The sequence below is a fragment of the Eulemur rufifrons genome, chromosome 7 (genome assembly GCF_041146395.1).
Source record: "Eulemur rufifrons isolate Redbay chromosome 7, OSU_ERuf_1, whole genome shotgun sequence".
NCBI classification, from domain to species: domain Eukaryota; kingdom Metazoa; phylum Chordata; class Mammalia; order Primates; family Lemuridae; genus Eulemur; species Eulemur rufifrons.
The window spans coordinates 189,452,828-189,476,175 of record NC_090989.1 but is presented as its reverse complement, the minus strand read 5'-3'; the positions used below and the strand labels follow the sequence as shown (position 1 = coordinate 189,476,175).

The 23,348-nt window shown below is 51.9% G+C and overlaps 1 protein-coding gene across 1 annotated transcript; it reads right to left on the bottom strand.

Annotated features, from left to right (window-relative positions):
* Positions 1 to 650: 650 nt before the first annotated feature.
* On the bottom strand, positions 651 to 22,961 carry HRH2 (histamine receptor H2). The gene is made up of 2 exons (XM_069473901.1): positions 22,880 to 22,961; positions 651 to 2,237 (listed from the first exon to the last, which is right to left on the bottom strand). The coding sequence occupies exon 2, from the start codon at positions 1,728 to 1,730 to the stop codon at positions 651 to 653; it is 1,080 nt and encodes a 359-aa protein (XP_069330002.1). The 5' UTR covers positions 1,731 to 2,237; positions 22,880 to 22,961.
* Between the last annotated feature and the right edge of the window lie 387 nt (positions 22,962 to 23,348).

Genomic DNA, 23,348 nt, shown 5'->3' with positions numbered 1-23,348 from the left:
CTGCAGTGTCTCCTGCTGGCCCACATCTCAGGGGGCAGCCAGAGCCCTTCTTTCCGTGGCACAGATCTGCTTAGGTTACCCCCACCTTGCTGCCAACCCTTCATCTCTGCTAAGATCTACCGCACAGCACCCCCCCTCTCTGACTCTGCCATCCTCTTCCCTCAGTGACTTGCACACCTCCCACGGTAAAGCTGACGCATAGTAGCTGCTCAATAAATGCTGACCTGAGCTGGGTTTCCCATGTAACTGCACAAGGGCCCCTCAGGTGGCAGCATTAGCACGTGGCTACTGAGTGCCGCCCTGGGGGTTGGTTGGTTGCACACTTAGCACTCCTAAGTGGCAGAGTCAGGCCTCAAACTTAGGTCTCCTGGTTGTAAGGACAACGTAGCTAGAAAAAGGGGCCTGCAAGCTCTAGAGTCACGAGACCTTTGTCCAGGTTCTAGCTGCGGCAGCCTTCAGCAAGTTCTTTGAGAACTTTAATGTGCTTCTGTTAAAACAGAGCTAAACAATCCTACCTTTGGGGGCTGCTGGGAGGATTCAACCAGATAGTTTGTGAAGTACTCATGAAGAGTTCCCAGAACCTAAAGGAGCACCTCCTGAACAGTGGGTCCCCCTCCCAGAGACCCCGCCTGCACCAAGGGCTGGGGCCGTTACCTGTCTGTGGCTCCCTGGGGGGCCATGGCTTCTGTCCCACTCCACACCTGGAGCTTCAGCGGTTTCTCTTCCTGCCGCCTGGGTTCTCGGCTTTGGCTCCTGGACAGTTGAGAGTTGTGAGACCTCAGAGAGGTTTTGTGGGGGCTGCGGCTGGCAAGCCTGCAGCAGAACAGCTGCCGGTACCCGGTGCGGAAGTCTCTGTTCAGGGCGGCATACAGGATGGGGTTCAGGGCCGAGTTGGCATAGCCCAGCCACAGAACGACAGCTTCAAACACCTCATTGATGGCGTCATCCCCTTTCAGGCCACGGTACACAAACACGGTGAAGTAAGGAAACCAGCAGATGATGAAGGCCCCCATTACGGCAGCCAGCGTCACTGTGGCTTTGTGCTCCCTGATGGTGGCTGCCTTCCAGGAGCTGATGTGATTGATCCTCTTGGCCTGATCCCGGGCCACCTTGAAGATGCGGTAGTAAGTGACACACATGATCAGCAGAGGCAGGTAGAAGGTGACCAGCCCATCTACCAAACCATACACTTCGTTGACCTGGACTTTGCACTTAGAGGTGGTGTGATTGCCCTTATTGGTCTCATTCCTGCTGTTCCACCCCAGGTGGATAGACAGGAAGGACAGGGTGATGGAGATGACCCAAATTAAGACCAGAGAGATGGCAACCCGGACGGGGGTGACCAGCACGGGGTAGCGCAGCGGGTCCATGACGGCACAGTACCGGTCGAGGCTGATCATGAAGAGGTTGAGAATGGAGGCCGTGCACAGCATCACGTCCAGGCTGGTGTAGATGTTGCAGAAGACCTTGCCGAAGCTCCACGTGCAGCTCAGCTGGTAGATGGCAGAGAAGGGCAGCACCAGGAGGCCGAGGAGCAGGTCAGTGACAGCCAAGGACACGATGAAGCAGTTGGTCAGATTGCGGAGCCGGCGGTTCAAGCCCACGGCCAGACAGACAACTACATTGCCCGCGATGGTGATGAGGATGAGGACGGTGAGGACCACGCTGATGGTGACCCTGCACGTGGTGGAGTCCAGGCAGTAGGAAGAGGCCGTGCCATTGGACGCCATCCTGCGGCCCTACAGCTCTGACCCCTGACCAGGGCCCTGGCCACTCCTCTCTCAGCTCCTGATGTGTTAGTTATGCCACCCACTGAGCGCTCTGGGCTCCCAGCAGAGCCAAAAAAGGTGTCCAGATTTCAGGGGGCTTCAATGACTGACCCAGTGCTGTTTTTCTAGAAATAAATAAAGCAGTCTCCTCTAATGTGTTAGGCATGAGTATGAATGAAAAAGAGAGAAAGGCAGGCCTTGAAGCCAGGTTTGCAGTTCAAGCTCCAGTCCTCAGATGGCCCCCTGAAGAGCTAACTTCCTCCCGGGGCTGGGATAGGTCTCCACTCTCCAGGTTGTGCATAGAGACTGAGGCACTGAGGCGTGTGTCTGGAGGTGGCTCTGGTGTCATGCAGGAGGGATCACGTGGAGACACAGCTGTGTCCTTCTCCATAGCTGGCTCCTGCTCCCATCCACGTGATGGGGTCAGGGACTGAGGTCTCCCTCTCTGGGGTCTCTGGAGGGCAGGAGCTGAAAGGGCAAAGGTTGGATGTTGAGGACTTTGAAACAAGGCCCAGAGTGTGACCCGATTTAAGGTGAGTCCTTCTAGACATGGACTTCCTGGCAAGACCCCAGGAGGCATAGGCCACTGTGGGTACCTTTCCTTAGGAGGGACTGATCTGTGGTGGGGAGGAAGACCGCAGGCAGGATGCAAGGGGCTGGACCCCGAGACTTGTGAGAAATAGTTGGAAGGGCTAGGAACGTTTAAACTGAGAAAAGAAGAATCTAGACACAGACTCAGCTCCATGAGAACAGGGGCTGCATCTGTTTGTCCACTGCTGGTTCCCGGTGCCTGGCCCCAAGGGTGGGCTCTAAGCACCTGATGAATATATGATAGAATGAATGAAGGAGTAAACAAATGTGATGAATCTACTCTTACAAAATGCCGAGAACAGCATCTGGTGCTGTTGTTTTGCAAAATGTCACCATGCTCTAAGCCAAGGGCTGACAACTTTTTCAGAAAAGGGTCAGGTAACAAATAGTTTCTGTTTTGCAGCCTGCACAGTCTCCGTTGCAGTGACTCAGCTCTGCCTTTGCAGGCAAGAAAGCAGCTATGCAGACGACGTGCAAACACACGAGTGTGGCTGCGCCCCAATAGAACTTGAGTAATGGACACCGAAGTTTGAATTTCTTATAATTTTCACGTGTCAAAAAAATCTTTTTTTTTTTAATTTAAAAATGTAAAACCCATCCTTAGCTCATGGGCTGTACAAAGCCAGGCAGAGGGCCACATTTAGCCTGCAGTCCATCACCTGTCATCTCCACGCTTCGTCAATGCCATCCCCGCTCTGAACAGATCTCTAAATCCTACCGGTCTTACTGAGCAGCACACGTGATCCCACATCCACGCAGCTCACTCAGTCCGTCTAAAGCTTGCATAACAGCCCGTGCGGGAGCTCGCCACGGTGCACGCTGCCGTCCGCGCGGCGCCCTCTCGCAGGCATCTGGGGGGTTTCTCCTCCCCGCCCCCTTCCCGCTGCAAACACACGTCCTGTGCTAGCAGCACACACCACGTTTCTCGGTTAAGCAGGAGCCTTGGCCACCAGGTGGGCTCCAAGGCTCCCTCCTAGTGGCGATAGTCTGTGATTCCAACAAGCGAGGGCCCTGCCCCCTTCCTGGTCCTGCCACGCGGGTTCAGCCTGGCTTTTCAGACAGCAGCCAGCAGGCCATCTGCGGCCTGACCTGAGAGTGTGCAGAAACCCAGTCACGGCGACCCCCTCTCAGAAGCAAGCTAATCTCCGTAGGATATAAATTGGGCCTCTCCCAGGCTCTTGCCTGGAGCGGTTCTGCAAGCTGAACGTGAGGAGCATCATTTAGTCATAACAACCGTGTCTGTGCAGGGATCAGGGCTCCCCCGGCTCAGTCACCCGGCCACGCAAGCCGGCCTCCGGGTATTTATTTTTAGAAGATCTTTTCATTACATGTGTAGCCCAAACAGTATGAGTCTTACTGCCACACTTAATTAATTTTGGATGGGGTAGCAACAAGGATTTTTTTTTTTTTTTTTTGAGAATCCTTATTTATGATCAAAATTTTCTCTGAGTTTCCTTAACAGTCAGGTATAGGTATTTCGGCATTGGGCTGACATTTTAGTTAATGTTTGGGGGGGTCTTCAAATCTGAGTGAAGCAGCCTTTCTATAACTAGAAATTCCTTCCTTTCTCCCTCCCCTCCCTTCCTCTGTTCTTTTCAACAGATATTTCCTTGAGAACCCACAACGTGCCAAATGCTGTTCCAGGTACCGTGGGGTCGAACAGGACAGCTGTGATTTCTTTCTCCAAGGAGTTTCAAAGAGAAACTTCTGTTGTATTTCTATTTAAAGCCCAGCTCCTGTAAAGTCTCTGGTAACCTTTTGTGAAGGCAGGGGCTTTGTATGGGGCTCATTCCCTCCCATCCTTCCTGTCCCTTGTGAGCAGAAGGATCACCCTAGAGGGCCGTGTCGCCCCTTCAATGGCTTCCTTTGCGTGTAAGACCCATGTCATCACGGTCGCCATTGCTGTCACCATGACAGGTAACATCAAAAATACTCTCTTGAACTTTCCTCTCAAATTTCTAAACTGATAACATGCTCCTTACAGTAAACCAAGCATCTCCAAGGTATACAGCAAGGGCCAACTACCGTGGCCATCACACCCCCAAGCCCTGCTGACGGGTGTGGTGGGGCCTTCTGTACCTTCTCTGAGCCTCCACGTGTGCGTGGGCACACACAGGCACTGCCCACACACACCCTACACATCACCCACAAACGGCCTTTCCTTCATTCCCCTTAAAATTCCCAATATGTAACGGATGCTCCTCTCGGCCACTTGGATCCTAATTATCCTTTTGGGAGCCTGGCCTGTGGCAGCACAACTGCTGTCCCGCACAGATACATGGACAAGGATGTCCGCGTTGGCAGCTCTGCAAGAGGCGAAAAATGGAAACGATGTGAGCTTCCCTCTGTGGGGGGACGACGGTTCAACGACCCCTGGCACACCTGTGCTGAAGGACAGTCCCGGGCAAAGCGGGATGATGCACATTAAATAAAATATCACTGAATCTGCACAGCCCCCCCCCACAAGTGAGGGCAATCGTTGTCTTCATTTAACAGCCAAGGAGAGGGAGGCTCAAAGAGGCCGGTGGGGGGTGCACCCTAGCAAGTGGTGCAGCCTGGATTCCAACTTGGCTCAAACTCTTTTGGCCCATCTTTAACGTCTGTTCTTTAATCAGACTTCAACCCATCCTTGCAACTGGGTCTCGCCAAACCCTCCAGCATTTGTCTCCCAGTTTCACAAACATCAAGGCAAGCGTGTGTCCCCAAATGCAACATGCCTTCTCACTCCTGCCTTGGCCTCTGCTGTCCCCTACACCTGGTGTTCCGCTCTTCACTGTAGTCACCTTACTCTTCTCCTTTCACAGCCCAGCTCAGGTATACTGTCTCCTTGAGCCTTCCTAAGTGCTTAGAGGCTGGAGACATCTCCCCTGAACTTCATACCAAGGAGGACTTTGCAGTACCTACTGCCTTGTAGTGTTAATAAGGTTTAATATGGCCCTGTGGCATCTCATTGCTCCTGGTTCTGAAGTGTGTCAGGCCCATTCTGACTCTGTGCCTTTGCATGTGCTGTTCCCACTGCCTGGAATGCCCTTCCTTACCTAGTGAGCTCTTACTCTTCTTTCAAGCCCTGGCCACCTCTGTCACCTCCTCCAGGTAGTTTCTTTACCCTCTCACTTTCATCTCTCACCTGCACGCACTTCCGGCAGAAACTTGTGCTTTCTTTAACTCCACTGGATCGGGTTCTGAGTTTTTGGGCCCCCAGGAGAACTCTACTCTTGGTGGGCTCCTTGGTGCATTCACCACCAGAACGTGTCTGTCCTGGATTGAGCTGCAGGGAGACCGAGAACAGCACTTCCTTCTAGCCTCCCGCCAGGCAGTGAAGATGATGGGGGCTCGGAGGGTGGCGTCCTCCACAGAGGCGGAGCCAGGCGTCTGCCTGGGCCTCTCTCACTGCCCTTCACCCAGGGAACCCTGAAGAAATGCTGCCGGCCATGCATTCTGCTTGCTAACCAAGGGGGGGGCGGGGCAAGGCCATCTAGAAAGCAACCAATCTGGGTGTCCTTCCCTTCCAGTTTTGCCAAATTGAGTCCAATACTTTCTTTTCCCCCTCAAACTCCTGGGCTTGAGCGATCCTCCTGCCTCAGCCTCCCCAGTAGCTGGGACTGCAGCCATGTGCCACTATGCCCAACTAATTTTTTCTACATATATTTTTAGTAGGCCAGATAATTTCTTTCTATTTTTAGTAGAGACGGGGTCTCACTCTTGCTCAGGCTGGTCTCGAACTCCTGACCTCAAGTGATCCACCCGCCTCGGCCTCCCAGAGTGCTAGGATTACAGGCGTGAGCCACTGCGCCCGGCCTCATTAAAGTTAAAAACACTGACTACTGACCCAGCAGTTGCCTTCTAGGAATTTGTCCTGTGACTCCCCACAGCAAAGGCTGGAAAGAGCACAAACGTGCACACAACGGAATGCAAGAAAGTCATCAGAAAAACTGACTTAGGCAGCCTGGGCTGATGGTGCGGGGTGGTCTCCAAAAGTGTGCCCAGTGCGATATTCACAAGGGGGACACACATGCGAGCACCCACGCCTCTACATGGGTTAGCACGGTCGAGGACCCGTGCAGGAGGGCCCTGGTGAAAGGGTAGTGATGGCGGCCTCCGGGGAGGGAAGGGGCACCGAGACAGGGTGGGAGGAGGACTTGTTTTTCACCATATGCCCTTCGGGCCCTTTTCAGTCTTTTTCCCCGTGTTTGTATGGCCTCCTCAAAGCCTAACAGCCACACAGCTTGACAGGAGGAGAAGGGCAGGGCAAGGGTCTGCTGGGCAGAGGGAATGACACGCAAAGGAATGGAAGCCGGGGACCAGCTCATGTTTAGAGTGGGACAGAGCCGCGCAGTTGGGATGGGCTCCATGCTGGGGCTGGTGCTTGGTCTGCTCAGCCCAGGAGTCCCTTCATAAGAAGTCCTCTACCTCCACGCTCATAGCTCTCAGGGACCTCTCCTCTCCCCCATCACTGCACAGATTTTGCAGTCGACTTACCTGGTCTTTGAGCATGTCGTGCCCCTTCAATGCTTCCTCCGTCGTTAGGATAAAAACGACAGTGCCCGCCATGCCCTATGTGATCTGGCTTCTGCCAACCTCTCCAGATGGTTTTGAGGATGAAAATGTAGCCAGGGATGGAGTTCTCTAGAGTTTGGACTTAGTTCTGAAGGTAACAGGGAGCCATTGAAGGTTCAATCAACAGGCCCAAGATCATCCAGGGAACTGGTAGCAGATGTGGGAACCCATATCATGTAAACCCAGTTGACTGACAATCAAAGAGGATAATACTATTGCAGATTAGCATATAGAGGATTCCCATTTCTTGACAGGCCTGGGGCTCTATACACATTGTCTCCTTTAATCTTTACCACAACATTGGGAGGCAAGGGATTTTTATTTCTCTCTTTTGCAAATGCAAAAACTGAGGCCCAGAGAAGTTAAGGAACTTGCCTAAAGTGTCAAAACCAGTAAGTGAAAAAGTTAGGATTTGAACCCAGCTCTGTCAGTCTCCAGAGTCCCTGTTCTTCGCCACTGCATATTTGGCTTTGCACATAGAGAAAGGGTTTGAGCTTTTAAAAGAGATGGTGTGATTGTCAGTTTCTGCAGCACAAGACACTTCCTCTCTCGCAGTGACATTCAATCAAGTGCATCTTTCATCTTTGTGGTTGTAGCTGTATAACTCCTTCCTTGTAGCAAGCTGGACATTTGGTCAAAGCCCAAATAGCAGGAAAAGACTTCTAGTTGAGGCTGTTTATTTGAGAGAAAGTCCTGGGCTTCCTAGTAGCTTTGGCCCCACCCTTGGATTTCTCCTGGCCAGGGGGGCCCAGAGCCAGGGCTTGTTTATGCTTCTGTCATCAGGCACATCTTGTTCCAAGCACTGCAGCCCCCTGGTGGGGACCCCTCTGACCAGGCTGAATGGTGATGGAGCCAAATGTCCGGAATTTGGGGCGGGTTCTGTAACTGCTCCTGTTGCTACAGATTAGGAAGAGCCTCACTACCCCTTAGATAAGGATGGTGGGATCAAAGAGGACACTATTATGATGAATGTCACCACTTCAGCATCATAGTGATAAATGGACCCAAAGCCAGGACACTGACCTCTTCCATTTGCCAGGCACCTACTCTGTGATAATAATAGCATCTGGGTGGCAGAGGCTAGTATTGTATTATTCCCAGTGGACAGATGGTGAAGCTGAGATTCAGGGAGATTAAGTCATTTGTCCAGGGCCACACCACTGGTAAAGAGGCAGGCAGGGCTTTGAGCCAGGCCTGGTTCCAGAGCCTCTGAACACCCGTCACCCCCAGGAGAACTGGAACAAGTCCAGCCCATCACTGACTGTTTGCACAACCAGCTCTTACTGTGGTGTTTTCTCACCAGGGAGAGACTCACACCGTATGCCTGGTCCCCGACAGTGGTGGATGTAGGAACCTGAAACTGCATGTGGTGACAAAGTTCCTCAGTTTTGGTTTGTCTGAAAAAGTCTTTATTTCTCCTTTCTTTTTGAAGATTGAGGGGAAATTCACATAACATAAAGTGAACCAGTTTAAAGTGTACAATCAGTAGCATGTAGTACCTTCAAAATGTGCAAACACCACCTCTATCTGGTTCCAAAACGTTTTCCTCACTCCAAAGGGAGACCCTGTCCCCACTAAGCAGTCACTCCCATTCCACCCTCGTCCCTAGCCCCTGGCACCCACCGGCCCACTTTCTGTCTCTACACTGTCTACTCTGCACACTGTCGGCACGGAGCGCATACAGGTCGTGAAGCAGGGGCCTGGGGGAGGACCAGTGTTTTCCACCCTGCCCTTCTCCAGCCTCCAAACGCTGAGCTGCTCCGGCTAAACACTCAGGCGTCACCTTGCTTCCTGCCTTCCTTCACCTCCAGCAGCAACCTGCCTGCAACCCCTGTGGATTCTGCCTCTGAAACACACACACACACACACACACACACACACATGGGCTTCGAACTCACTGATTCGTCCTGTTAGACTCTTGCCCTTGCTCAGAAGGCCCCTCGGAATCTGCTTCTCCCAACCTGCCTGACCTCTTTTACCTCCCTAGGCCTCAGTGGGTACACCACTCTGGCCACACTGCCCTTCTCTGCTTCCTCAGGTATGCCACGCTCGCGCCTCCTGGGAGCTCCGTCTGTGACCTGTGGCTGATGTGGACATGCCCGTGACAGCTCTGCAGAGGGGCCTTCCTGGACCTCTCCAAAGGAGCCCAGCCCACCTTCTATAAAATCCTCCCATCTGGCCTTCTGCATAGGGTATTTTTTCTCCGGGATTTTGCCTGTTTGCTATTTGTCTCTCCCCGCTGGAATGCGAGCTCCGTGAGGGCCAGGAGCCAGGATCCACTCAGTCTTGCCCACCAACAGACACTTAATAGGGGATCACTTAAAACTTGATTGGCTAAATGCATATTTAAAATAACTATCATAATATAATAGCTCATTTATTGGGCACTTTGAAAGTGTCAGGCAATGTTCAAAGTACTTTACACACACTATCCCATTTCATTTCTGCAACAACCCTATTACATGGATACCGACACTTATCTATTTTATGGATGAGGAAATTGAAATTTATGGTGTTTTGTGACTTGGCCAAAGTCTGCTGTCAGCAGTGGCTTGGCAAATGCTGGGAAGGCCTGGAAGTGTTCTCGGGGCATTGGTTAGATGGCCCAACTGAAAAGTCTGTGTGGGTTCTTCCAGGGGAAGCAAGCCCCTGGGTGGCCAGTGTTTGCAGAGGCTCATGTCCCTGCCATGAGGGGGCAAAACAGCCCTGGGGCAGGAGCTGGGGTGCACAGGGCATTGGCTGCGAGTTGGGATCCCAAGTGTGCCTCTCTGGAGTGCCTGTGACCCGCTGCGCTACTCCCGCCGTTTCACACCCTCAGCTTCCTCAGAAGAAAGGTGAAGAGAGGGGCTTAGACGATTTCAAAGGTTCCGGCAACTACATAGCTGTGTGTGGAAGGGGAGGGGAAGGAATCATGACATAAAACAGGAGCGCTCTGGACAGTGGAAGCTCTTCCCCAGCACCCCGGAGAGGCAGCTGTCCTGGCTGATCTTGCATACCTCCAGTGACAGGGGCTTACTACCTCACAGTATCTTCCAACCAGTCATGGCCATTCAAAGACACTACTGGAGCCATACACACTTTCTTTTGGAGGCTATACCCCACTGACTAATAAATACATTGCAATTTATGTGTATTTTGGAGAAAATATAATTCGTATGTGGCTATTTGATATAACAGGCTGCCATTGACCAGCTGGCAGATGTTCGATTGAACATTTATTACTTGGAATTTCATAGATTTCTTTTTGTATGTTAGATCTGATACTGTGTGTGTGTGAGAGAGAGTTTGAAAACATTTTTGTAGAGCTTCTGAAAAGTTCTGAGGCCCAGAGAACAAGTCTAAGGCCCTTTTTCCAGGCAGCCCTCCAGACCTGCATGACTTCCTGAGCCTTCGCTTTTCTACACTAAATAGTGCTCAGGTCCTCCAACTGGATCCATCATTGCTATTACCACCATCCTAATCACCACAACCATCATCTCCTTCACCACCATCCTAATCACCATAACTATCATCTCCTCCACCATCCTAATCACCACAAACATCACCTCCACCACCACCATCCTAATGATCACAACCATCATGTCCTCCACCATCCTAATCACCACAACCATCATCTCCTTCACCACCATCCTAATCACCATAACTATCATCTCCTCCACCATCCTAATCAGCACAACCATCACCTCCACCACCACCATCCTAATCGCCACAACCATCACCTCCACCACCACCATCCTAATCACCACAACCATCATCTCCTTCACCACCATCCTAATCACCATAACTATCATCTCCTCCACCATCCTAATCAGCACAACCATCACCTCCACCACCACCATCCTAATCAGCACAACCATCACCTCCACCACCGCCATCCTAATCACCACAACCATCACCTCCACCACCACCATCCTAATCAACACAACCATCATGTCCTCCACCATCCTAATCACCACAGTCAATATCTCCGCCACCACCATCCTAATCACCACAACCATCACCTCCACCACCACCATCCTAATCACCATAACTATCATCTCCACCACCATCCTAATCATCACAACCATCATCTCCACCACCACCGTCCTAATCACCACAATCATCATCTCCTCCACCACCATCCTAATCACCACAACCATCATCTCCACCACCACCATCCAAATCACCACAACTATCATCTCCACCACCACCATCAGTGGCAGCTGTGGCCACATGAACTGGATGATAGAGCTGCTCCTGTCAACACTGTCTCTTCCTTTCTCTCTGTTCTGTTCCCCAACCTCATTCCTTGAAGGTTTTGCCCTTCCAGCAAGGTATAACTTGCTCTTACAGGTTAAAGTCCTGCAGCCAGCTGAGTCAACTTAAAGATAGCAGCAGTAAACAGCTAACATGTGCCAGGAACATTTATACCTGTTGGTTATCTTATGTAACTTCTGCTCTGCTGAGAAAATCCAAGCCCATGCAGTGCCCCACAAAGCTCCGGGCAATCCATGTAGCTCCTGGCCAACTTTCTAATATGAATTCCAAACTTCTCTTCCCCTGACCACACCAGGCCTTTGGTTCCCCATCCTCTCCTAGCCCTCTCAGCAGAAGTTAGACGCTGGCTACACATTCTCTTCCTTTTGTGCTTCTGGCATGGCACTTACACCATGTAGGCCATTCTTTCTTTCTCTGTTGGCCCCTGGAAGGCAAGTCTAATCCCCAAGGGGGCAGACTCATGTCTGTCTGGCCACCATTGCATACAGATGAAGCTCCATAAGCGCTGTTAAAGGCCCAGGTCCAGACAAGGCTTGACAAAGCAAATCGTAGGGCAGCCCAGATGCCTTGAAGAGATTTTTGCCAACCTGATATGACCAATCTTTGGTCAGTGGTGGGGATGGGGATTAGGCTGAAATCTTAGTTGTGCAGACTCTCATAGAGTCTCCTGTGGGCTCCAGGGGCTTGGGGCCCAGGCAGGTGGTTGCATTTGTAGCCCGGCTGCTGCCGTGTTCTCAGAAACACTGCTGGCCCGAGGAGAAAGTGAGTGCATGTGCGTGTGTGTGTGTGTGTGTGTGTGTGTCTGTGTGTGGTAGGGGAAGTGGTTGTGAGATCCCTGAATCATCTACTAGTAGGACTGAGGACAGAAAATAACCCAGTGATCACTGAATGTGCAGAAATCCAGATGGATGGCCAGGCTGCCTCTCCATGATTACCTCCAAAGATGGAGAGGTCATTCCCTTTCAATAACATGTCTCACCCAGGTTTCCAATTTTTGGACAGCAAAGATGAAACTAATGGCCACAGGCTGAATTCAGTCTACTGAAGACTGTTGTTGGGTTCAAATGCTGTTCCTAATTTTTTTTTTAAAGGCCAATGTTTAGTAATTAGGAGATTTCATGTAAAACAAAATCCAGATTTCCATTTACTCTTTTTTTTTTTTTTTTTTTTGAGACAGAGTCTCACTCTGTTGCCCAGGCTAGAGTGAGTGCCGTGGCGTCAGCCTAGCTCACAGCAACCTCAAACTCCTGAGCTCAAGCGATCCTCCTGTCTCAGCCTCCCGAGTAGCTGGGACTACAGGCATGCGCCACCATGCCCGGCTAATTTTTTCTATATATTTTTAGCTGTCCATATAATTTCTTTCTATTTTTGGTAGAGGTGGGGTCTCGCTCTTGCTCAGGCTGGTCACGAACTCCTGAGCTCAAACGATCCGCCCACCTCGGCCTCCCAGAGTGCTAGGATTACAGGCGTGAGCCACCGCGCCCGGCCTCCATTTACTCTTGACAAACAGCACTGGCCCACATTCCTACTTGCCCCCTTTGGATTGGGGCCCGGTGCTCGGAGCCCATCTGGCCAGGCATAGTCCCACTGGGCAATGACACCAGGCAGTGACACCATCTGCCTGGCCTCTGAGGCATCAGAGTTTGTCATCTTGAGGGAGCTGTCCTTGTAGTTAGTAAAATCCAGGCTGCTTGGAAAAGCAATATCAAGTTACAGAAGTGTCTGGTCTTTGAGGTTCTGCTTAGTCCCTGAATAGAACATGCATAATTCCCTCAGTGGAGCTTTAATGCTTTTCGAAAGTGTTAAAAGGGATATTGCATCCAAATATGACATGTGAACCTTGCTTGGATCCTGACTTGAACACAGTCATGGTACAAAGGCATTGTGAGACAATCAAGGAAACTTGCATTCAGGTCAGATACTAGATCACATTAAGGCCTAGTGTTTGTGCTAGAATTCTGTCAGCTAGGGCTGGGGAAAGGTGGCATGTGCGGGTCAGTTAGAAACAAACACCGAAATTGTCCTAAGCACAGTGCCATGATGTCTTGGATTTCCTTTGAAATGCAAAATCTACGTGGTGAGGAATGGGGATGAGGGATGATTGGCAAAGCACTGAAAACTGCGGGGATGGAAAAGGGGGACCTGGGGCTCCTTATTCTCTCTTCTCTACTGCCGTGCCTCTTTGGAAAGTCTATGATAACAAATTTAACAGACCAGGGAGCTCCCTGGGAAATGTTACAGGAGTCGCTGCACAAAAGTAGTCCCACTTTGCTCCAGGGCTCAGCACTGGGGTGAGCCCTGCCCTCATCACCCCTTCTGCTACGGGGGATCCTTCCTCTGCTTCTCCCCAACCCACTGTCTGGATTTTGGCTATGACCTTGCTGCCTCCTCCCTAAGCTTCTGTGAATGGCTTTTGCCTCCACTCATTGGGCGAGCACACATTTTATAGCCTTGTCAGCTCTCAGGACAGCCCCCTGGGACTCTCCTCATGACTAACCTGGGCCCTTCTTCCTGCCTGCCCCACTCGACCCTCACCTCTGTCTGCAGGACCTGGATAGAGAAAGCTGCAGTGGGTTCTAATCCCAGCTCTGCTACTTACCAGTTAGACAATTTTGGCCAGATGACTTTGTCCAAGTCCTAGTTTCCCCTCCTGTCAAATGGGGATAACAATCCCAACCTCACAAAGGTGTCACGAGGCTTATGGGGGTAGAGGCCCTTCTAGAGCCAACTACCTGGTTACATTCTGAACTCCTGGCTTCTCTCTGCATTGGAGCAGTGCTGGGGGTCTCCCTGCCTCAGACTCCTCAACTGGAGGCATGGAAATCACAGTGGTCCACACCCCACACTGTCTGACAGCTATGAGGGGTCAGCAGCAAACTTCAAGCCCCAGCACTTACGACTTTGTCCACACTTGGGGAGTGTGAGTGGGGCACGTTCGTGATGCACAAGCTCGTGGCACAATGCCTGGCCCACACAGGGCACCTGCCTTCCTCTGGCTCCTCACATGCCTGTGTCCGCCCTGTCCCTTCTCCTTCCAGGTCACCATCCAGGCCCCCCAGCTATGTTTCCAGAAGCTCCCCCAGCTCCAGGGTACCAAACCATGGCTCTTCAGCTCCTGGTCTAGATGCCTCGCTTTCCTGAGACCTCACTCAGCCCAAGTCCATGGATGAAAAAAGCTGTAGGTGTAACTGTGTTCTTGACAATAGCTGAATCTTGTGAATGACCTTTATATGCTCAAAGCTATGGTTAAATTATGTCATAGTGGAATTATTATAGCTGTTACTATCATATTTTGGAAACTAGGAAATAACAAGGGGAAATGCTTATATTTAAGTCAGAAAAATGGCACAGATTCAAATGGTAAAGATAGAATGATTGTAACTACGAAGTCCTACCCTGTAAGCCTACACGGGGGGGGGGGGGGGGGGGGCGGGGGGAGGGCGGAAATAACAATAAAAATTTATGCCTAGCAGGAAAGACTGGCTGGTACTAGTGATTTTCTTTGGATGGTGGATGTTATTACTGTCTTCTTTGCACATTTCTTTATTCAAAGTTTTTTCCATTGAGAGTTAAATCTCCAGTGACTAAAACACAACATATAAAGTGCGGAACAGTATGTACAATATACTCCCCTACGTGCACAAAGAAAATCTGGCAGGATACACCACAACACACTGACAAAAGTGACTTCTTCTTTCTGGGTATGGGTGGGTACTGGGCAGGTGGCGGCCAGGGTGGAGTAAGGCCTTTCTCTTTGTATATTGTACTTTTGAACCAGAAGGAGGTCTTACCTACTCAAAAAATAAAAAGGAAAAACATAACCTCCCATCAATCTTTAGAAGAAGGCAGCATTGTACCAAATGGGCTCTGTGGATATTTATTAAAGGTGCTGCTTCAAGAAAAGGAATCTGGCCGGGCACAGTGGCTCCCACCTGTAATCCTGGCACTCTGGGAGGCTGGTGGGAGGATTGTTTGAGCTCAGGAGTTCGAGATCAGCCTGAGCAAGAGCCAGATCCTGCCTCTATAAACAGTGGAAAAACTAGCCAGGCATGGTGGCATGTGCCTGTAGTCCCAGCTCCTCAGGAGGCTGAGGCCGGAGGATCGCTTGAGCCCAGGAGTTTGAGGTTGCAGTGAGCTATCATGATGCCACTGCATTCTACCCAGGGCAACAGAATGAGATTCTGTCTCAAAGAAAAAAAAAAAGGATCTGTGCTGGAGTTCAGGGTGAGTCATGTCAGCTGGGGGCTTCACTGCCGACTTGACCGAACCCACCAACGTGCACTGTGACCGAGAGGGACTGTGGAGGGCAGGGCTTCTAGAGCCGAGTGAGGTCCTAGATCCCTATCCCGCCCCCACAGACCCTCCCCTGAGACTGATGCTGCTGGGAACACGGTTTGGGAACTGCAGGGCAGGAGGCCCCTCTGGCCCAGCCTCCAGGCTCCAGGGCAGAGAAAGGGCCCCGGATCCCAGGGCCTCAGGGAGCAGGCAGGTAGGTGACATGAGGCAGGCTGTGCACGAACCGTCCACATTACACCCACTGTGGGGGGATGTGGTGCCTAGGTGGGGGCGGCCACCACACAGCTGTGGCCACGATGGGCCCAGTGCCGTCACGTCTCCACGTTCTCCAAGAGAACCTGGAAACCTGGATGTTAAATGAAATCTTCCGGCTTTAAAATAAAACATCCTAACTTTTCAATGAAACTCCTTATTTTAAAATGTTATCTCACTTTTTTAAAACAAAAACATGCTACGGGCTCTGCTCTGCAGAAGTCCTCTGCCAGCCGCCAGTCTAGGATCCAGCTCCTGGTGTTCCTGGAGAGCAGGTCAGCTCCCAGGATTCCCTTCTTCTTTTTTTAACTGCTCTCCCCTGATTCACGATTGCTTTGGGAGCTCTGTCCCAGGCTGGCATCACACTCACTGGCCAACTGCTCCGGGAGCCCGCCCTCCTCCCGTTTGAAAATCAGGCTGACGTGCGCCCGTCCCTGGCGAGGGCAGCGAGTGCCCTGTAACAGACGACTTGCAGCCGGAGCCCCTGCACTGGGCTCCAACGGCCCTCCAATGCCAAGCATGGCCGCCCCCCACCCTGCCCTCTCCAGCCTCAGTTTCCCCTCCCATCTTCCCATCACTCCCTCTGTGCTCCAAGCATCCGGAGAGTCTCACTCTGTCTTTAGCTCTCTTTAATGCTCACACTGCTGTGCCTTTGCACATCCAGATCCCTGGGTCTGGACCTCCCTCTCCTGCCACCTCTACCGCTGTCTCCAGCCGCCTGGAAAACGCCAGGCTCAAATGCCAGCTCCCGCAGCCCCCGTGCCTCCTCGGCCACCGCAGGAGCCCCAGGAGGCTGACATCTGCTGTTATGTGCCATTCGTCACTTAGCCTCCTTCCTTCCCTTCCACCCATACCCCCTTTGGATTTTACCTACAAACAGCCTTTGAAGATGCTCCCTTCTCTCCTTCTGTACTAGTCTGGCTTCGTCCCTGCTCAGGATGCAGGACCAGAAGCAGGGCACCCTGACCGGGTTCCTGGTCTCCTGCTCTCTCCTCAGCCCACCCCCTGTGCACTGTCTGGGAAAGGCATTTTACAAAATGCAGACTTGACCGCCTCTGTCCTCCGCTTAAAATCCTTCTGTGGCTCCCATAGCCCAACCCCCTCAGCTTGGTACCGAGGACTTTTCAAAGTCTGTGCCTCATTAACTCCTTTCTTACCTCCTCCCACTGCTCCAGGGCCTCAGGTAAAACTTAATCATTCTGAATGCCCTGAGCACACCTGGAGGGTTTGCCGCTCTGCGTCTCTGCACAGGCTCCTTGCCCACCTGGAATACCCAGCACCTCTGTCTGCGGGCTGCACTGCTATGCACCTCCAAAACCAGCTCTGAGAATCCTTCTCTGACCTGGGGCATGAGGGTACTTGAGTCTCTGAGGCCTGCACACAGCTGAGGGCTGCCCTGTCCCATGGCAGCATCACTTGTTGGTCACACATCTGCCTTCCCTACTACACTGGAATCCTTTCGTAGGTGTCAGCTTTATCCATCTCTGTATATTCAGCACATTGCCCAGGACTGGGCATAAACAGGGTGCCAGGAAGTGTTTGCTGAATGACTAAATGAGTGAATAAATAGCTCTGATGCTCCAGAGGGTTTGGCGAGAAGTGGGTAATTCTAGAACAGAAAGTGGTCAAGGCGTCTAGTCCTTGGTGGAGCTGGAGGTGTTTACAGTCCTCCCTCCTATTCCCAGAGGCTGGGTGCTCAGTCAAAGCTGCCACAAGCCCCTGGAGACTGTCCCCATGGGGCTGGCAACAATTGGCCATGCTGTCCGCTTTGATTCATGACCAACGTGGCTCCAGCCACCCTTCTCTCACTGTGATGGTGCCAGGCCCGTGCCCTCCTGGCCGTGCTGTCACACAGCATCAGAGAAGGGCAGAGTTGGAAATTCCCTTCGAGATAGCCCAGTCCTACTTCCTCTGGTTTTCAGATAGGGCAGCTGAGGCCCAGAGACGGGAAGTGAAAGGTGTAGTCACACCTGGAGTTCAAGATTTTATCAGACAGGAAAACATGATCAAAGGAAAACTTGAGGTATGATAGCAAGGGCCTGGGGGAGGTCCTTGAGACTGGGAGGACAGGGAGGGCCTCTCCGAGGCTGTCTCCCCCACCTGCTATGCAATGGTGAGGTGGGCAGAGGAAACTGCAAGTGCACACGATGGGGTGGGGGGAGTGAGCTTGCCTCTTTGAGGCAAGGGCTAGGGCAGAGCAAGTGAGGAGAGATGCAGTCAAAGGCTTGGTGGGGCCTTGGAGACCTCCGTGGAGTTTGCATTTCAGTCCAAGTAAGGGAATGATGCAAGGAAGTTTAAAAAATGACTCTGGTCTGAATACATGGTTATCCAAAGAAGATACACAAATGGCCAACAAGCACACCAAAGAATGTTCAAATTCATTAGCCATGAAGGAACTGCACATCCAAACCACAATTATGCCACTTCACACCCACAGCTAGAATACGAAAGATACATAATAAGCCTTAGTGAGGATGTGGAGAAACTGGAACCCTCATACACCGCTGGTAGGAATGTAACGTGATGCAACCTCTTTGGAAAACAGTCTAGCAGTTCCTCAAAAGGTTAAGCATAACATTACCATAAGACCTAGCAATTCAACTTCAAGGTATACATCCAAGAGGAATGAAAACATTTGTCTCCTCAAAAGACTACATGAAAATGTTTATAGCAGCATTATTCATAACAGCCCAAAAGAGGAAATGACCCAAATGCCTATCAACTGATGAATGGATAAATAAAATGTGGTATATCCATAAAATGGAGCATTATGTAGCTATAAAAAGGCACGAAGTACTACTGATACATGCAACAACACGGATAAATGCTGAAAACATGCTAGGTATAAGAAGACAGTCACAAAACCTATTGTATGATTCCATTTACATAACATGTCTAGAATAGACAAATCTATAGAAACATAAAGTAGATTCCTGGTTGCCAAGCCTCGAGTGGGAGTGGGGAGTGGACAGAGGATGGCTGCTAACGTGTACAGGTTTCTTTTTGGGGCCATGAAAATGTTCTGAAATTAGAGAGTGGTGATGGTTGCACAATTCTGTGTGAATATACTAAAAACCATTGCCCTGTACAGTTTAAATGGGTGGATTTTATAGCATGTGAATTATATCTCTATAAAGCTTTTATGTTCAAAAAATAAATTTTTCAAAGATAAAAAGAATAAAGATTTTCTGTTTTTGTTTTGGTTCCTGGGACGTGGGGGCTGAGGGGGAGCAGGGAGGCCAGGTGGCCAAGAGAGCAGGCACAGGCTCCGAGTCCCCAGCACGGAGGCGGCTCGCAGCGCACACCCGCGATGCCGCGCACGGCCGAGCCCGTCAGCAGCCCCTTCTCTTCTCACCCAGGGTGTCTCAGCCCCAGCACCACTGACATTTTGGACATGATAATTCTTTGCCGTGGGGGGCTGTCCTATGTATGGTGGGATGTTTAGCAGCATCCCTGTTCTCTACCCACTAGGTGCCAGCACACCCCTGCCCAAGTTGTGACAATCAAATGTCTCCAGACTTTGACAAATGTCTTCCGCGCAGCAAAACTATCCCCAGCTGAGATCCACTGTTCTAGCCCCCTTTGCTCACCGGGCGATTCCTGCTCATCCTTCCTGACCCATTTCAGAATCACCATCTCCGGCAGCCTTCACCCTGCACCCTCGGAGGTCCCAGTTTCCTAAACGTCCCCCAAGAAAGCCCTGAGGACACCATTGACACTCTGCTCTCCCCCGACCATCTGTGAGCTCCCTGTGGGTGCAGCACAATCCCTCGTGCTTTGGAGGGCGCTGCTGAGGCACCTCGTCGCCTGCACAGTGCAGGGATCACTGCTTCTCACAGGGTCTCTGGGATGGCTGCTTAAATGTTGGCGCATCTGTCAACCCTTCTTGACTCTGGCTAGGAGCGTAGGCTCTGGATTTAGCTGACCTGGGTTGAACCCTGTGTGACACTGGGCAAAAGCTGAACGCATCTGACTCCCGGCTTGCACTCTGAACAGGAGCCACACGGGGTTATCAGGAGCACACAGTGAGAACACAACACATGTCAGATATTATTGGTGTTAATAATTTTGTATTCCTTCTTTCTTCTAAGGGGTGTGGCAGGGTTCAACACAGAAGTGTCCTTATCATTGACAAGCTTGCATGTGCCAGCCCTGTCCTGGGTACTGGCAAGGAAAAGGTAGGGGTGAATAGGTTATACTGTCCCCATGTTCAAGGAGCCCTGGGGGGGGGGGAGCCTACTTATAAACTGTGGGGTCCCCGAAGATCTGGTTTGAACAGAATCTTGAAGGATGAGTAGGATGAGGTTGCTAAGCAAAGGAGGGCATTGCAGGCAAGAGAAATTCCAAATGCAAAGCTTGGAGGTGGGCAAGAACATTGTTAATTCAGCCAGCTGGATGTAGACTGTCGTAGGTGGACCAGCAGAGGGTGGGTGGGGTGGGGTAGCTGGAGGCGAAGAGGCTGGCCGAAGGCTAGGCTGTAATAAGCCATATAGGCCAGTCTAAGGACTTGGGACATGATCCTTTTGGGAATGGGGAGCCTTTGAGTATTTTTGAGCAGGAGAGTAATATTCTCAGTATCAAATTGACAGTGGGATAAAGTATGTATTGAAATTGTAGGGGACAAGATAGGAGACAAGATGTGAAAAATTCAATCTGGCAAACTTATTGTGTGCTTTTAGAGACAATTCAGTCTTTACCATATGCCGGGAGGCCGTCCAAGACTGGGCACCTGATTTACCAAACCACATAGCGCCTTCCTTCAGTCGGGCACCCTCCTCCCTGCTCTCAGCACTAGACGTCAGGCAGTTCTACATCTGCTAATTATTAAAGTAAATGCTCATTGCATAAAATCTGCAAAGTCCAGAAAATGTACAGTCAGGGAACAAATCTCCCATAATCCCACCACCCATGGATGGATAAACATGAACATTCTTCAGCCTATTTCCTTCCAGTCTTTTTTCTAAGTTCTTTGCAAAAATTTGGCGCCGTGCCATAGATATGCCTGTGCATAAACATGACCCCATTGGTCAAAAACTCTCCATGTTTAGTAGTCACATGCATGGCTGTCTCACAACTTCATTGGTTCCCTACTGTTGGACATTCAGGCACTTCCTGATTGTTGATCAATATCTTTGCATTTGAAAGAGCCTTTGTTCACATCCCCATCATTTCATTTGGGTGTGTTCCTCCTCTTTTAAAACATTTTTGGCAAAGGCACCTCTCTAGCCTGCCGGGAAGCTCTTTTTCTCTTCCCAAGGCTGAATTAAATCCTTGGGATTGGAACTTAATCCTGTTTCCCCTTCTTTGGGGCGTTGGTGGAGATGGACCACAGCTGGCCTTGTTTTCCCCACAGATGCTTCGGCTGGGAGGGTCAGCAGTCAGTCACCAGACTAGGACGGAGGGCAGGAAGCGCCTGTGAGCGCAGAGGACTCAGCCCAGGCCAGGGTGAATGGAGACGAGGTTAAAGGGGCCAGGCGATGAGAAGGGCAAGGAGTTGGCGCGCTGGGGTGAGTCAGCCTCATTATCTGCTTCCTATGTGGTACTGAGTAGTGACCTTCCTTCCTCCCAGACCCCTGGAGAAGTCACTTGGCAAAAGTACCCCAACCGACTGCCAGCCTTCAGGCTCACTTTCCCCAGGGATACGTAGCAGTCTTCCTATTACACATGGAACAAGCAACCAGTGGTGATCCAGCACACGCCAGGTGCCAGCCCTGTGCTAGGACCCTTACACAGCCATATTTTGGGGCCAGCATGGTGCTCTTGAAAGTACCCTGGAGTCAGGCAGACCTGGGTCCAATCCCAGTGCAGCACTTGCTATGAGTGTGACCATGTGGAAATCACTTACCTCTGTGAGCCTCGGTTTCCTCATCTGTAAACTGGGGTTCAATGGCACCCATTTCCCAGGACTGTTGTGACGGTAGCCACTGTCGTGCATGTACGTAATGTACCCAGTACTAGGGCCACACAGAGCAGGTGCTCGAGACGTTACTTTCCCGTGTTATTCAATTCTCCTTATATCCCAGGGTCAGAGATGTCAAGGAATGGAATCCATCCCATTGCCTCTGATAACCCCCAGTGACAGGGAACTCGTTAGTAGGTAGGAATTCACAGCATCCTAATATAAATAAGGAAACTGAGGCTCTGAGAGATTAAGTCAGGAGTCTCCACGGAACAAAAACTCCCAGCTGAGAGATGTCATGTTTTAGAGAAGCATCAGCCTCAGGGTGTGTGTGGGGTGTTGGGGAGTGGGGCTTCTGGGCCCCCCAAATTCCCTAGGCCCTGCTTCACCACCTGGCTCTGCCGTTGGCTACCTCTTTCAAGGGCGACTGAGGAGGCCTAGGGCGCACAGAGGACTTCCCTGGAGACAGCCGGTGCCAGGGCTCTGGGAACACCTGAGTTAGGGTGTGACACCACAGCCCACTTTCCTGTCCCACCGCCTAAACCCACAGCCACCTAGAGGGGAGCTTTAGCACGCCCCTTTTCACGGCAGGGGGGTGGAAGGAAACTGAGGCTCACATGCTCAAGGTCACTGCCCAAACTGGGACTCTGAACCGAGGGCACTTGCCTGGCTCATCCCGCAGGAGAATCCGTCTCCCGATGCCCCCAGAAAGAACTCCCGGCGCCGAGCGCGGGTCCTGGTCCCGGCGTGGGCAGCAGCCCAGGAGGGAGAAGGCAGCCTCTCCGTGCCCTGAGAAGCTGGAAGCCCCCCTTCCCGCCAGCCTAAGTTGCTCCATGCTCTGACAGACACGCCGCCCGAGAAAATGCCACCGCCCAGACCCGGGGACAAAACAGGGACGGTTTCGACGCAAGTGGACTTTCCAGATCTGCCTCTACGTGAGCAGAGGGGACATAAAACCGCCCCCGTGTGCAGGACACTGCTGCGGACCCGGGCTGCATCCCATCTCGCGACGCCCCCTTGGGGTGGGCACGATCCCCCGAGGGTCACAGGGAAGGAAACTGAGCCTCGCTGGCGGAGGCACTTGCCCAAGGTCAGGCACAGCCAGCGAGCGCGGGGCTGGGGCTCGAACCGGGGAAAGGGCCACAACGGCCGCCGCCTGGGATCCCGGAGCAGCCTCGCCAGCGCCTGCCCGGTGCCCGCGCCCGCCCGGGACCCCACCCCCAGCCGAGGCCGCACGGGCAGGCGGCGGCCGCCTTACCTGGTGCTGCTGCCGCGGCGCTGGCTCCGCACCGGCTCGCCTCGGTCCCGCGCCCGCGCCGGCTGCGCTCCGGGCAGGGATGGAGCGGGCGGCGCGCACGGCCTGCGCCCCACGCCTCGCACCCACTTCCTCGTCTCCGCCCCCGGCTCGCCCCTCCTCGCTCGCCGCTCCTGCCCTGCCTTCTCTCCCCAACTCTCTCTCCTCTCTCTCTCCCCCTCCTTCTCTTTCTCCTCTCTCTCTTCTTTTCTTCTGTCTCTCCCCCCCTTTTCTTCTCTCCCTCTCTCCCCCTTTCTCTCTTCCCTCCCACACGCCGCCTTTCTCCCGTCTCCCTCTCCCACACTCACCCACTTTCTCTTTTCTTTCCCTTTCTCCTAGACCTTCTTTCCTTCTCTCTCTGACTCTGACACTCCCCCTTCCTCTTCCTTTCTCTCACACGCCCCCACTTTCTCTCTCATTTTTCCCTAACTCC